This window comes from Thermobia domestica, chromosome 3 (assembly GCF_964235325.1).
Source record: "Thermobia domestica chromosome 3, izTheDome1.hap1.1, whole genome shotgun sequence".
Taxonomy (NCBI): domain Eukaryota; kingdom Metazoa; phylum Arthropoda; class Insecta; order Zygentoma; family Lepismatidae; genus Thermobia; species Thermobia domestica.
The window spans coordinates 269,677,807-269,694,646 of NC_137456.1; the positions used below are offsets into that span (position 1 = coordinate 269,677,807).

At 33.9% G+C, this 16,840-nt stretch overlaps 1 protein-coding gene across 2 annotated transcripts in view; it reads right to left on the reverse strand.

Moving 5' to 3' along the window:
- LOC145681652 (uncharacterized) overlaps positions 1-16,840 on the reverse strand; it is a 152,038-nt gene that overhangs the window by 57,136 nt on the left and 78,062 nt on the right. For both annotated transcript variants that reach the window (XM_081753271.1, XM_081753272.1), the window contains exon 4: positions 4,621-4,706. In XM_081753271.1, the coding sequence (XP_081609397.1) occupies positions 4,621-4,706 (86 nt within the window). The remainder of the gene's footprint in view (positions 1-4,620; positions 4,707-16,840) is intronic.

Genomic DNA, 16,840 nt, shown 5'->3' on the forward strand with positions numbered 1-16,840 from the left:
TTATTATTAGTGTTCTGATTTTGGCAGATCCTACTACTATGACGGCTTTTATTTGTTTTAGGTTTAGGCCTGGGAGTGTTTTTTCTCACGGTTCTCGATCTTCTCGTTCCTCTTTTAACTCCCAATATTTTATCTAATTTCCAAATCATCGATCAGTTCTATTCTTCTTCTTTCCATTCTTCGCTTTCGTTCTATCTTTCCTTCTATGGCAATGAAGCAGACAATTTCTTCGCAAGATTTCTCCAATCCTACATATTACCATGATGCTGGCTAGAAGCGGACTCCTATCTATATGTTTCAGAAAACATCATTTGTACTCTCTCTGTCTCTGTCCAGTGAATTTTCTCCATCTTCTTCCAGCACCATATTTCGAAGATCTCTAAATATTTCTCCTCTAACTTCCGTAATGTCCAAGTCTTTGTATCATATAGTCCCATCCTTAATATATAGATACCACTTGACCACCTTATTTATTGTATCCCCGCTTTCCTAGTACAAGCACGCTTGACTTTGGTGCGCAAGGTTCCAGGTTTGATTCCTGATAGGTGTATGGTTGAACGAAAAAAGTGATTCCGATCCCACTATAATCAGTAGATCCGCGTGTCCCTTAGTACCAAGACATATACGTGGACGTTAAGCTAAAACAATCCAAACCAACTTGTTTCTTTGTCCAATATTAAGTCTGTTGGTTAAGATTGGATATTTCCTTTTGAATCTCTCTTTGGCTGTAGCAATTCTTGACCTGATCTCTTTGGTATAGTGACCGTATCTCGTCAAACTAGTTGACACATACTTGAAGTGATCGGACTCTTCAAGTTATCTTTGTTCTGCTATGAACCGTAACGGAGCATTTTCGCGGGATATTCTCAAGGTTTTCAATTTTCCCATGCTGATTTCCACTGCATATTGTTTGTCAGTGTCAACTATTTTGTCTACTATCTCCTGTACTCCTTTTTCATTTCTAGCTACAATAACCGTATCATCCTCAATTATGATATTGATAATATTCTACTATCCAATCTTGAAATCCCTAATTACACTTAAGACATCCTTCATTAAACATTCAGTGTAAATGTTGAATAATTGGAGTGACATATTAAATCCTTATCTGAATCTTCTTTCAATCTCCACATCATTATTTTCTCCTCATTCAAGCGCAACTTCATTTATTTTTCTATGCACAGGTTGCAAATGAGTCACTTTTTTTTCACTTAACCCCAATTTATTTTAGAATTTTCAGGACATTCGGCCTTAAAGCTTTTCTTCAGTTGATAAAGCACAAACTCAAACTTTTTCTTTTTATCAAGAACGCGTTCTGATATAGTTCTCATCAATTCATTGTGTGTTATGAACAGAAATAAAGTATGTAAGTTATCAGTGCAAAATATAAAGAGTTAGAGAAATTACCTTACATTCCTCAGCAAACGTTCTAGAAAAGCTGCAAGAATCCTGGGTTATGCAGTAGCACGAGAGGGGCTACATATGTATTAGAGATAGACGTCTCATTATGCAACATTGTGCTCTATTCAAACAAAAAAAAGACTCAAACACTCCTGTAAAGAACTCCATGCAACGAAATATTAAGTAAAAGTAGCAAATAATCTACATTTGACAACCAATTAATACCAATCCAATGGTAGTTTTGTAAATAAGTAGCCTTACATTGTACGCAAGATAGGAGACAAATTTGGTGATTTGTGGTCAAAATTAATAAGCTTAACTTTCAGTTATTCTGCGAACAACACAAATAGAAAATTCACATTGTTCTGGTCGAGTTACATCCTTTGCTTCGGAAACGTCGTGGTATGAACATACCAATTAGTTCAGTCTGCATGTGTGACTCGAATGCTGTATATATTTAGCTGTGGGCATATGCTAGAACGAACTTAGATAGTAAAGAGTGATCAACGTTCCGTCTCACATTCCAGCTCAGAATTTTCTGTTCAGCTAGATCGATGCACATTGCCAAGGCTACAAAGAATCATCATAAGCAAAATACGTTTCCCGAATTTGAACAGGTGGCCATCAATGTCCTACTGAACTATAAAGAAAAAGTTATGTATCTAGCCATACGAGCATATAAAAACAAAAATACATTTTAGAGGACAAATTAAATAAGAACAAAAAGCACATGTCAATACGTACTGCTTGAATTTGTATTGTTTTTCGAATTTTTATTCCTAAAAGAACCAAACTGGACCATCCTAACTTAAAGATGTATATACTTTATTCTAGAGGAAGCCTAAAGATTATTAGATTTACCATTTTTTAACAAAAAATAAGGTTGTTACAAATGTACGTCTCTCGTCCGTGAAAATGTTTGACAGTTATCAAATTTTATTCTCTGACAATTCCCAAATTTATGTATGGGTAATTTATACACCCATTTACAAATTTTGAGTTATCTATGGAAGTACCTAATTACTATTAAGTTAATAAATCTTATGAAAAACTAATCATTTCGAAAAATTTTCAAACTTTGATGCTGGCTGTATAAACAATCTGGCCAAAATTGATGTGAAGGCAAGGTCCTAACAATAACAAAGTATTATTGAAGAAAACTCTAAACTTTCTAGGTGAGCAATGTACACACATTTCGAAAAAAATATGGGTATCGTATTCATGGTATTCATGTTTTATGGAAAATTGTATACATGAAATTGATAATATTTATTTTTGACGTGATATCCCCGATTTTATGTTGACTCAGTTACGCACTCCCTTAAAAAAATTGACATAAGTAGGATCATCAGCCCTGTATCATATGAAAGAGAACATACCATTTTATCCATTCATTTAATAACACAAACACAAAAACTAGAAGGTGCATCTATGATTAGGAATGGAAAGACAAGCGGGATAAATAACATACCGATCGAATTCAGAAATAATACGAGAGGCAAGTACAGGAAAGAATAGTTTACAATCTTTACGAAGTATATACGAATCGGGAGACTGTACAAAGATTTCTTGATGCCTCCCCAAAAGGGGTTTTAAATAAGCCTGCATTCTCTTCGCAGTAACCCCTGAAAAATATAATTGTTCTTGTCTAACTATCGAGCGTTTCAAATCAGAAGATTTCCTTGTGTAACTTTAATCAATATATTGAATCTATCCTTTTGACTTTTGTAAGTTTGACATCAGATTCTGAATCAGTTGTCCTAAACCTTCTGGCCGTATGTTTCTTCTACAGTAAATTCTTGTCTTCTGTCAATGGTTGGATACCACCCCTAATGTTAAATTGGCAGTTTCTACCCTTAAACCCGCACCATTGCCGAAATCAAAAGTAGATGTTCACTAATTTTCAATGTTATATAAGTATGCAAAGATTCATTCAAATGGGGGGGTTACACTTCCGTATGTCTCCGCGTTAGTTGCAGCAAGTTACCTATCCCTTATTATAGTGATAAAAATAAGTAATGTCAATTCCAGCATGTCAATACACTTATATTTTTGACCACTTTTTAATTATATAAGAACATAAGATTGAATATCAAAAGTACCGAGGTTCATGCTTTAGTCCCAAATTTACGGTTTGGGCCAACACACCACTTCTAAAGGTTTGGAGAATAGCATCAATATGCACATATCTTATACCTGAGGATATGTTAGCTTACATAATCATATAACCGAATAGCATAATTAATTCTCACTTGATAGCCTTAAATAGATATAAAGGAGTACAACAAAACAGTAATTCTCTCCAATTAATTATGCAAAGAAGGGAACGATGAAAATAACCTAAACTTGTAAATTAGAATACCTCGGTCCTTCGCTGCCATCCAATACTATAACCCAACCTATATGTAGTTTAAAGTAGTGGTCCAATTCATCCCTATATATACTCTAGGGGTAGACCAACGTATTCCTCCCGAAACTTGAAGCAAATACATGATATTGTCCCGTGATGTTCTACTGTGATTATGTTCATAAAATGGACGTGAGACAATACTACTGTTTCATGTGTATAATTTCCGTACATCTGCACTAATATTTTTCCAAGGATTCTCTAGTATAGTGTTCCTGGTTAGCTAATCAAGGTATACTGCTGCTTGGTTGTCGCCAAGATCGTTATTTAATGTTGCCTTATTACCATGTAATTTAAAAGAAATGCGTATGACGCAGTGATAAACCACTCTTTTTCCAAATGCACTTAGAAAGCTTTATATGATAAGTTCTTGTGCAGAAGGTCCAAGTTTAAACACCGTAAACGGAACTATGCATTTTACATGACCTTGTTCAACAAAGAGCTGCTTCAGTACTGAATTGTTTATGTCTTGTTAACATAAAAAATTCCGAAATTAGTTGTGACTTCAGTACATCCAATGTTTTTTTGTTACAGAGCTACTTATCGACCAAATTGACAGTGGAACATTTCAATCATGCCACCCCAATACAAATTTACATGAACCGTTTTTACCAATCAGTATTTACTCTCCGGCAAAGGGTAAGCATACTTTACCAAAATAGGTTTAATATACATGTACATAAATTTAAAAGTGCATCCTGTACTTTTGAATTAGTGTTATAAAAACTAAGTTGGAAGTAAGGTTGAAGTTTACTAGTTTGTTGTCCTGTATTTCTATTTTTAAGAAAGAGATACTACGTAAAATGCCTCACCTTACACACTGCATAAATGAGAAGAAAACTGGAGAGTACTGCTAATACCAAGGCTCCACAAATTACGTAGATCAACACTTCAGCTACTGTAAAAGAGAAAAATATTACACGTTACGGTTCTCATACCAAGAAATGCAAATGGAAGAAAAATGGAATAACTGACTTAAATAATACTGGATCTTTAAGAATAACACAGTATCATATGTGTATATTAGTACTCTTTTGTATTGAAAGGATTCAACTAGTGCCGTTCATCTCGTATAGATATAGATCTTGACCAGGTCTAATGGAATAAGATCGTTTGCTTTTATTTTTAAATTGTGGAAAATTAGAAAAGTTAAAGAACCTTATCCATGTAAGCAATATTACATGGGTCACGAAGGCTACATAACAACACAGGGTAAATACCGCCAATGGAATGGTTGTTTATTCACATAAAAAGATGTGCTTTATTTGTATTCTTGAACACATCCAATTCCCGTTTTAAGACAGCAATCACCATGTACTTTGCAAAGCTGAAATATTAATAAAAAATGATGGACATTAGAGTCGAATATATAGTTTTCAGGATCCCTAAGCCTGATTGATGACAGGTTCTATGAAGTTGAAGAACAACCTGAAGTTAGAAGGGATATGTCAGATTCCAAAGAAATCGACTTCAGGATTTAAAGGCGTTGTTGATCTCGTTTATTTACTGATTGATTTATTTCAACGTATAAGGAAAACCCTAAGCTTATTTCTTTATTTCACTAATAGTAAGAGGGATACTCAACATTACTTATTTACTTTTCTCTATTCTTTACTTTCAAACAATGGGTCGATGCATATGTTTGTATGGATTTCTTTTGGGTTGGCAAAAATACGACGTGTGTTTGTTTATCATTATTTCGTTGTTTTACAGTAGTTTGAAGTAAAAGAGGTACGTGTTGTAAGACAGGTTTTTTTCATTGTGAACGTATTATTGTATGTATTTCAGACAAACTAATATGGAATGTCAAGTTGATAAAAGTGATCATTCTCGTCAAATTTTACTTTTCGAGTTTAACCTAGGATCCAGCGCAGGGGAAGCTGCTAGAACAATTTGTGGAGTGCGCGGGAATGGAGATGATGGAGAGCATTGTATAATATTTTCACGGTAAATATATTTTTTAAAAATCGTGATTTTGAGATAAAATTTTTAAATGGTATGATCTTGAGATGTGAGATTGTATTTTTCTATTGAACGTTTTACGGAGATGGAGATAAAGCTTTTAATTACAAAACCTGAACTATCAAGGTAATGTCGGTATATAAACCTTGGTATTTGTAACAGCATACTGACTGCTTTAATTCGAACTGGCTGTTTGTATAAAACGCAAATCATGAATCCCAAATATATTGAGCCTCTGTAGAGAGGATGTGTTGGGCAAAAGAAGAGTATTAGCTCTTTGGTATGTCAAAAACATTAAAGAGTTGTTCAGAGAAGTTTAGCATCAAGTGATAATATTTACAGTATCATTCAAATGGATACAAAAAGTTTAGGTAATCAGAAGAGTCCAAGTTCATGCAGAAATATAGAAAAACAAGGTGTGTAAATAAATTTAACTAACAACTCCAAATTCTAAATCTGCTGCGTAACGTACTTGTTGTCTAAATCGACTTTCCAAAACAGTTCAATGTGAACCATATACTCTTTTCCACAAAAAGAATTGCAAATATACATGTTCTAATGTATAAGTAACGTATATGTCAAAATACACATATTGAATTCATATAATTACGAATTTCATCCTGCACCCGTTTAGACATTTATTGACTAGGTTTTTAAACACTTATTACACTGGAGCTAAATTCCTAGAGAACGTTTATATTAAAAGAAATAATCGTAACAGTCGATAGATCTACTGTGAAGTTACGGGTACAAATATAGCTACATTTTGAAATATACATCGACTGTTACGTACTCTTATAGACGGCTGCTTCCTTAAAGGGACTCAAACCACGCACCGTTATAGATAGCTCCTGCGGAAACAGGAACATTTAGTAAAATTGCGTAAATGCGACGCTAATTGTATCTTTTATTGGGATAAATTGTAGTGCATTTCTAGTGTTAATTTCGTTGTTTTTGCATTTGTAAGTTAATCACCATGTCCGTAAATAGAGAAATAATACCTGGTTTGCTTGAAATGTAAAAATATGAAAAGAAACAGAGTATTTAATTGTAGAAAGCTAATTTAGATATCGAAAAGAAGCATTTACATTGTAAGAAGTCCAGAACGCTTTAAAAGTAGATCAGGAAGTGTGTAAAATTAGTAAAAGAACAAAGCAAAAAAATTGCAAAATCTATTATAGAAAGAAGCATAGAATATGCAGCAGAAATTCAATGCAAAATTTTTGCTAAAATCCGTGAATGACGTAAATCTAATCTTTATCAAAAAATCAAAGTTGGCTGTCTTTTTAAAACAGCATTTGTTTTTTTTTTTTTTTTTTGTCAGACATTAAATATTAGTTGAAAGTTCGTTATGAAAATTAAGATATTGTCCGAATTGCGCAATAATAGTTTAGCCGAAAGAATATTTAAAAATCACTTAAAGTATCATAATGTTACAGGTCATAAGAGTTCCAGCTATAATCGGAAAGTAAATTGTCAAGTACCACCGTAGCGGGTGAGATTTGCAGATTCTCCTGAAATTATATCATTTTCGCACGCTTCTGCAAAAGTTTTAATTTGGAAAGTATTCAAAATTATGAGAGTTGTAAAGGCATGGTAGTATCATTAGAAATAAAATTTGCTGAAAGTAATTCAGAATGGGTTAGACGTGAATTTGAAGGCATTTGGTGGTATATTTTCCCGTAGCCCAAAAATATTTGCACAAACAGGGAAAAATGAATGTGTTGAGTATTCTACTATCTAAACATGTGTTATTTCTGAACCACTCCTGATATTTTAAGTCAGGCTATAATTGAATTTCTTTTCAATATATTTGAACAGGTTGTCAAAATACCTGATTGTAAATTAAATGTTGAAAAAGAAATAATTCCTATTATTAGTCACGTTAAAGTAAAGTTAGACATGGCCAAGGAATGAGTTGTGTCTTCTTTAAATAGTACAGTTGTATATTATTCGCGCCGAGTCGTGATGCTTGGCCTAGATTTACCGATTCCACCACCGAATAGAACACGAGGGTGTGTTCCGGCCGTCAACCCCCACCCATCACATTTTGTTAGTGCCGTCTCTCGCGCTACACATAAAACATCTCCAGAGAGGACAGTGCTGTCGGATTGGCGCCAAGTTCCGTTTTGTTAATTGCTTTTCTTGCATTATATTCTCATTGTTGCTATTCGTGTTTTTGTTACCGTTTTAGAATAATTCTTACTGTTGTTATTGTCGTGCAGTGTTATTATTGGTAATTTTTAAATGTTTTTAAATACTCTTTTACACTGTCTTCAAAAATTTGGCAACACTTTTGGCGAATTTCGGCTGTTTGACGTTTCCCCAAGTGTGCACTCGGGAAGCGGCTCCACAAATTGTACCGCAGTTTTCCGATGTATCAGAGCTCAAGCAATGATTGGTTTAGAGCACAAGCTTCACTACTCGGCGCGAGTACTATAGTTTGAAGAAAAGCAAAAAAGAAAAAAAAAGAAAAGAAAAGTAACGAACGCAGCACAGCTCTTGAAAACATGTTTCTCGATCATTATGCACAACCACAGGGTTAGCCAAGCCTATCGTAGAAACATCTTTCAGTCAACGACCATTGTAGCAATTGATTCTTTGTTTTGTGAAGAAACAAAAAAACACATTCTTGGGTTCAATGCGTGCCACACTACGAAAAAGCTTACTAAAGTAATAATATATTGCGTTGGAAAAGAAGGCAAGAGAATGACATTCACGCATCCTTGTAGTGTATTATGTTTGTTAAAGAAGAATTGCTTCCCTGACACCTTGTAAGCCAGTAAATTAGAATGTGTCTCAATTCACGAAACTTGTTTGTTTTTGTGACTGTTACGGTTGTTGAGATAAGTCATGGGCAGAGTAGTTTTTTAAGTTGTGAGTTTAAAGTAAAATAAATGCAAGTAAAACAAATGTTATGTGTTACTTTCTGTGTAGTTATTTGAACACAAATTATGAATTTGAAAACAGTAAAAATGGCTTTATGCCTGTAGGCCTTATAATAGTAACAATAATTCAGTAACGTGGAAAATAAATTTAAAAAGTCAAGAAAATTTTAGTAGGTTACCAAATGATTTTCGTCATATTGTAAAAAAAACAAACAAAAAAACATAATTAACAGGTTCGTTGTAGGAAAAAGCGCCGGCAACATAAAACGAAAATTCGTATAGTCAGACGAAAATTATAAAGAAGAAAATGTATGCTGTACTGTTTTCGTAACTTTTGAATGTTTGTTCCTAAATTTTCTTTGAGAAATAAATGTTATGGTCAACAGATTCCACGAACTTGTAGTCGTAAATGTAAAGTTGCTTTGTAGGACAATGATAACCAATATTGAGCATCTACTTTTGAAAACAGTGATCAAAATTCCAAATTAAATCACAGTCGTAACTTAGCAATGCATAGGTTTGTAAAGGGGTTGGGTGCTGACCACTTACCACATGAAATTAACAAAATTACAAACCGTTTCAGGAAGAATGTGGTAATTGTCTAAGCATATCGCACCCACCTGAGCGATTAGAAAAGAAATGTAATGGTAAAATTAAATGTTGGTCACCAATTACTATTAGTGATGTGTTATCAGCTGATTGTGATTCCATAGCGAATGTCAAGTACACAGGTAAACTGAAAAACTGAGTGTAACGAAAAAGGCAATCTAGTCGCTGTTAATCTCAGGGACTCCAAAAAGTATAGATTCGTCACTAATATCGGTCATTTTTCGTTCGTTTCAAATGTCGTTGCCCCATCCCCCCTATTGTTACACCGTTAAAGTGATATGACAGAAACCATCTCAGATTTGATAATCATTTAGGTTGAACATTTGATCGAGCTTGGTTTGGTGGTTCAAGAGTAATGAAGTAACAAAGACAATCACTTTCCTTTTCTTCTTCATTTATATATATATATATATATATATATATATATATATATATATATATATGTGTGTGTGTGTGTGTGTGTGTGTGTTTTATTTCCGTAAGTGTTCCTGGATTGTATGTTTTTTTCTTTATTAGTGGGTACTAATTTCTCTCTAGGGCGTCGAATAAATGAAATTCATTGTGCACTTTGGTTCGCTTCAAACATCAGAACTAAAGTAAGTAATATTTGATTTTAACTAAAGGTGGCGTGATAGTGTAGGGGTAACGCCTCATAAATAATGCAGCTATCTAACATAGGTTCAAATCCTGTTCACGACAGAATTAGTTTTTTTAGAAAGTGGTTGTGAAGAATCGACTTATCATATTGGACAATCAATACGTAAGAATGTGGAAGCAAACACCTCTATCATGATAGAGACGATTTACGAATATTGGTTGGAAAAGGGCAAGCGAATTACCAGGACATTACAAACACATTATTGATCTGCAGCATACACGTTTCGTGTTATCGTTCTCAGAAAGAGAAGCACTGCACCATTCGTTAAACGAAATTTGACTAAAGGAATCAGTGGTGTAGTGGTAAAGTGATGGACTTCCAAAAGGAAAATCTCGTTGTGATTCTCCATCACATAGTATGATTTCTTGGCATGAAATAATGGTTGCAAGCAGAGATTCATCTTCTGTTGTATTACTTGCAATGAATCACTGGGGATAATTCAAATAAACAGTGTGTTCGCTCTACACGTAAACTGAAATGATAAGTGTTTCATATTTTCATCCCTCTCTCTCTCTCTTTCTTCATTTTTCCCTATCCTGTCTTTGTATCTTTCACTTCTCTCTCTCTCTCTCACACACACACACACACTTACACGAACTTCAAGTGCATGTGCATGTTCCAAAGTTAAAACCCAGCAACAAAATCTAATTAACTAGAAACTTCGGCGTAGTGTTTTTTTCTGCTCTGGGGATAACATCACCAGTCCTGGTCATCTCTGACAGAAATTCCTCTTAAACGCATGGGAATAAGTACATTTTCCTTTTTTATCCTCTGGGTTACCGAGTCGCAGTCGAATTACCAGGTCACTACGGGTTTGAAACTTCTACCCGGTGGTGGTCTATAACCTAACCGACATCATCCGAGTGAGGCGATTACCCGCTTGTGCTCTAGGCTGTTCAATTTGTCTGTCAAATTACGTTATATCCGCAAGAGATAAAATCGATGCTGGATCTTCGGAGTTGATAAATCTTCGGAAAAGAATAGATCATTGTAACCTCTTTGGTTATTTGAAAACAAAATTTCATTTATATTAGTTAGACACAAAACTTGTTTCCATCCTTTAATTCGATAGTTTTTATCACGTTGAAACATGCTACATCTATGAAGAACAAACTTTCCCATTCGAATATTTATAACTCTTTTATTACGATACATTTTAGAATTTTAATATAGGGTATTTCTGATAGAAATTTAGCAGTAAAATAGCACTCACTTAATTTTCTCTTTCTACTTTCTTTTTATTTTGTTTTCTTTTTTCGTTTTTTTTTGTTTTTGTTCAATTAGCATCTGTATTCTGAAATATAGGAAATGACCACCGCTATCTACTGGGTTTGTTAGTATGTATTTTGGATGAGTACGTCCAAAGAACACTACCGAATTTGCAAGCGAAACACGCGAAAATAAGGCATGTGTATTAAACTGTTGACTGTTATCCTATATATCTGTCGGAGATCTACAGTTCTGTCGGAAATTGAGTATGCTATTCCTTATGAAAGTGACATAATGAATGTTTAAAGCATCCTCTACATATTCGACTAGTTCTGAAAAATGTATAGAAACAAACGTTATTTCTATATTACTGTTGGATTTCTGGAAACAGAACGTTATAATATTAGGTTCTTTTCTTACTACGTTTAAATTTCACATTTTTATATGTTCTCTCTTTTCTTTTCCTTCTCTCTTTATCTCTCTCTGTCTCATTTTTGTATCTCTGTGTAATAGATATTTATTGATTTCAATTTTTAATTGTATTTTAGTTTCTCCCTACATCAACTTATAAATCTTGTTTTGTTTCGGTTTTGTTATTTCATTTTATGGAAATTGATACATATGTAGTTTGAAAGTAGAATAACACTCATGTTGTTAGCTAATTTTTGTATAGAAGAGAAGAAAGGAGGAGAGAGAGGGCTTTCTTTTTCGTGGCACGATTATGGAGTGAGAAGGTGTATATCGGGTAGTCTAGCTGCAGGGCATTTGCTGTCGAATTTTTTGATACGGAGTGTACAAACGTTAAATAAAATTATATTTATATTTGAAATATTTACATACGATTTTGTGACAACATGGATTCTCGTTATAGGCAATTATTAGAAAGAACTCCTTAAGTTTTACTTATTTTTGTACAAAATATATCATTATAATCTTCAGCATAACAGAATTCAATTTAATTAATTGCAGAGAGAACGATTTGTGTAATGACTTGTGTCTTTTACTCTTCATTGTTGTTTCAGACAAGAGCTCTATTTTTTCCCGGTTCTGACCTCTGACATTGCTCTATACGATGATATGCTTTTTTTTAATATTTACGAGTGATTGATACCGACGTTCCAGGAATGGAAGGAATATTCCTAGGATGGAAAATAATAATTTGTAGTTTTCTGCCCCAAGTGTATTTTTAGCAATGACTAAGAATTAATACTTCATTAAACACGATAATTACTTAAGATTTGCAGATTTATAACTCTCCACTCTTATAAAAGACAGATGTAGGTGTAGTATAATACTGTTCCCAGTAGTCAATCAACAAGTTATGAAACAGAAACAAGTGCGGGATAACTCACTTTAGCAAATATATATATATATATATATATATATATATATATATATATATATATATATATATTATGGGAACGGTCTTACCCGCCCCCCCCCCCCAATGTTGAAGACAGATTTGCGCCGCTGGTCATCACACAAACTTTAATCTCCTCCCACAGCGAGCAGTCATGTAGAAGATGCGCGGCAATAATACCGAAGTTCATGTGAGAAGCACTGTTGCCATACTAGTGATGACGATACGAGATTTACATCTTACATATCTTAACGTCTTATATAGTTAAGCGCATTTTGTTTGGGTTTGAAGTGATGTTCTGTCCACTATGTAGAATCTCATATTTCGAAGAGAGGTAGAATGAAGATTGTTTTAAGGACGTATTTTAAATGAGTGTGTCATAACCCTAACTGATTCACTCGTACGGTTTTATTGTTATTCTACATTTAGCCGAGCATTTCACATTGTTCCTACTACTGTAGATGGATTTACAATTTTGAACTGAAAACGTAGTCGTCAGATTGCCGCCCTACTGCCAGATAGCTCAGGCAGATTGTATATGTGAATCAGGATCAGAAGAGGCTCAAAGAGCATAATCACATTTATAGGTAATAATTGTTAAAATAAATAATCATATGTATTATGATCCTACGTGTTACGACTTCATTAAACTAATCAAACTTCCATATCATAGATGTAGGAAATTGTTTCATCCTAAAATAAATATACTGGATTTTATAATAGTTCATAAGCAAGCATTACTGTGATACACGAAATTTGATCATCTTGAAAGAATGCAACTCCTTAATTGTATAGATTTTCTTTAGGAGTTGGAACGTAGCTAACACAGGAGAAGATGCAGGTTCAAAACCGTAGCAGTGATAAATAAAGTGTGTATTTTGAACTACTTTTGCTTCGTCTGAATGATTACAAACACTTTAGTTCCTGTACTATTTCACTCTTACTGTTTAAACTACTTATAATAAATCAGCATCTGATATATTATGCTGTGAATTATATATGTTGCGGAAGGATGTCTAGCAAAATTATTTTACTTCTAACCTCTCATTTATATTTTCAGTAATCATTAAAAATTATCTGGTGCAGAAACAAAGGGTTGTATTTAAAAACAAGGAAAAAAGGAATAGACATTCCTACACAGAGCTTCAACAGTTATAACTTACTTTATGCTGTACAAGTAGTTAATATTGATATATACAATTATATGTTCCGCTTGAAGGAAAAATGCCGTAACTACATATAAACATAACTAATGCTTCCATTTAACTCTATAAGTGGGTACATTTTATAAAAATATGTTTTTAGAAACTAAACCAACTAAAATGAGTAACATATTTATGATTTTGGCTGCCATAAACAACAGAAATATAAAACCCTCATAACATACGTAACTTCAAATTTTATTTTTAAATGTGTAAATGATTTAGCTACTCCTTATCCAAGCAGTCCATAAACATAACATGAATTTACTGCAAGATGTTATAGTGCTAAGTATCTTCGAGAATAGTTTTGCGTCTGCATAGTGATCATAAAGTCCAGTTACCTCTAACGTATTAAGTATTACATACAAGTTAATGAATTAGTGTTTGTTATTGCTGAATGTGCCGATACACATGTAATTCATGGCTGATGAGTCAATTTGCACCATGGAAGGATGGATCGTAATAAGAATTTGAGCTAGTGAACGATCCCATACTGAAAAATTAGTGAGAGATATTGAACATGATTTCCCTGTAACGTTTCAGAAACCTTCCTCTCCAAAATAAACAATTTTACTTTAGTAAAAAAGCTCTTTGTAACTAGTTAAATGAAAGGTAAGTCTTCCTCAGAATGACCTCCAACACTCTTGTACACGTGCGTGGAGGCTGCAGCGTCAGCCGAACATTCGTGAAAAAAAATCATTCGTAAGTAGTGACACGAATTGGGCATTCCATACTCGACATTACAAAAAATATATGACGAAGGATTTGGAGTTGAAACCTCTGTTTGAAAAAAAAATAGTGAGTAATAGTAACATTGCAAAATCCAAAAAGATTTATTTTTGTAGTAAAGAAAAACCACATTTTTTATAAAGAACATGGACAGAACCCACTACACGTCATGATCTGGGCTGCAATGTCTCCAAACAGCTTGATAGTTCCATATTCCTTTGACGGTGCTATGGATCACATTTTGTATTTCACTGCGTCAGGTGACTCGCTTATTCCATATCTGAGAGATCGGCTTATTGTTGGGTCGTGTATAATTCAAGCAGAATGGAGGACCAGCTCATTATGCTATTGCCGTAAGAGAATATCTCAATGAGATATTTCGTTCTTTAGGCTTGGACGTGGTTCCCCCTTTTGCCTGCACTTTTGTAGTGGCAAAGTTCTGGTCTATTCTCTTGCGAAGTACATTATGGGGGTCCATTTAACAAAAGGTTGCTGCTACACGTTACAACAAATTTGGCGAATTTAAGAATGCTATTCGACGTGCATTTACTGCCATCAGGAAGACAATGTTGAGGATAATTTAACATCGTTCCTGCAGGAGAATCATACTCTGTCACAAAAACCATGGTGTACAGACAGACACTCTGGAGTAAATAGTAAAGAGTAGTCACAGTACCTCAAATTGTCACTTACACATTTTTTTTTTCAAGAAGATTTGAACTTATGTAGCCTCAAGCTTCTTTAAAGCAATTTGTAATACTTTTTTGGTTCATTAAAGTAGATGCAATGACAGAAGTCCTTTACCCTGTACATGTATACACCTTATTCCTTGTCCTCTGTTTTTCCTCTTATTTGCTACTTTTTCGCATTTCACATCGTGTCATATGTCACCTATATTTTGTTTTGTCACTTTGTGGAGTCAATACTCTGATATTGACTAACATGCCTGATAATGCTCTTTCTACTGAGTGAAGTGATTTATATCCGCAAACATAAACATTATTTTATTGTGGGAATACTTATTTTCTACGTTATCAGCTATATTGGTGAGTTCACGTTGGCCAATTTCACCTCCTGTGAGGTCGATTGAGAGTAATGCTTGTGGTACTGAACTTTGGAGGTTTTTGTCCTAAACCTTCTAGAACTTTCGATTTTACGTCAAGACAACGTGATTGTGGCTGTTCCCGAACATTTGAAGTTTTGTTATTTTTAGTGGACAGAAGAAGAAAAGGGGTTGGGTTTTTTAAAACCAGCCTTTGAATAAAACCACGAACACCAAGTTTGTTGAGAAGGAGTGTGAATAAGATTTTGACGGAGAAAACATCGTTAGACGACAGGTCATGGTGCTACTTCGATACTTGAAGGTATTGCAATTAGCTGACATATTGAAGGGACTTTACATTACAAAGCATTACAATTTTACAAACCTAATATTAAAGTTTACCTAGCCAAATTGTGCTGCATCTTTTGAAATACGTATTTTGCGTATTTCATTTATAATTACAATATTAGCCCTGTTAAAGCTACATCCCGAATTTAGTATCTTTCGCATTACATGAAAGAAGTCTACAATTTAATTATTCATGTTTCCAGCTTTTCATAAAAGCTGGTGGTGGAGACAACATCCCTAATCTGTTGGGGAACAATTTTCTTACTTTATTAGGTTGCCTTCAGTGCTATGCCGACTCTATGTGCAGTGATGCAACAGTTTATTCGTTTGATAAGTCAAAATATCGAACTCAATTACCCACTATCTTTTAAATGCTACTTTTGTTTGCATGTTTACAGTTAACGTTTTTGTTTGCAGTCTGAGACTAAATGAGGTACGAGCTTACTGAATTATGGCGTATAAATTTGATTTTTGGAGAGGATTGAAATTTGTAGCATGGTTTGGTTGCCACCTAGAATTGTAGTAGAATCACATCTTATAAAGCCTCGCTGCTAAAGAATTAAGGTAAAATACGACTGAAAAATTATCTAACGGAATGTCTTCCTATATTGTTTCACCAGCGTGTACTGATATTGTATTAATTATGTACACGTCAAATGCTAATGAGATATTTGGGTTCTCAATATTCTTCATATAATTGTTCAAAACCTGCAAAATATGTCAAAGAGATATAGTAATCCTCCTTGAAGTTTCAGAGCCCGCATTAGTTTATTTAAATTCCAAATATAAGTACATTTTGTCCCTAAACTTACAGAAAATCGCTCAATTGTTGTATTATTTGTAACAATAACTTTTGTCCTTATATCATACACATTTTAGCATTTCAATTCTTACATCATCTTAAGGTATAGTATCTAATTTCAATTGGACTTATTACACCAAACACGGTACAACGAGTGTAATTTACTATCTCGGTTGCATTAGAATTGCATATGAGTGAGCTCATCTTCAAAATTTAGTTATTC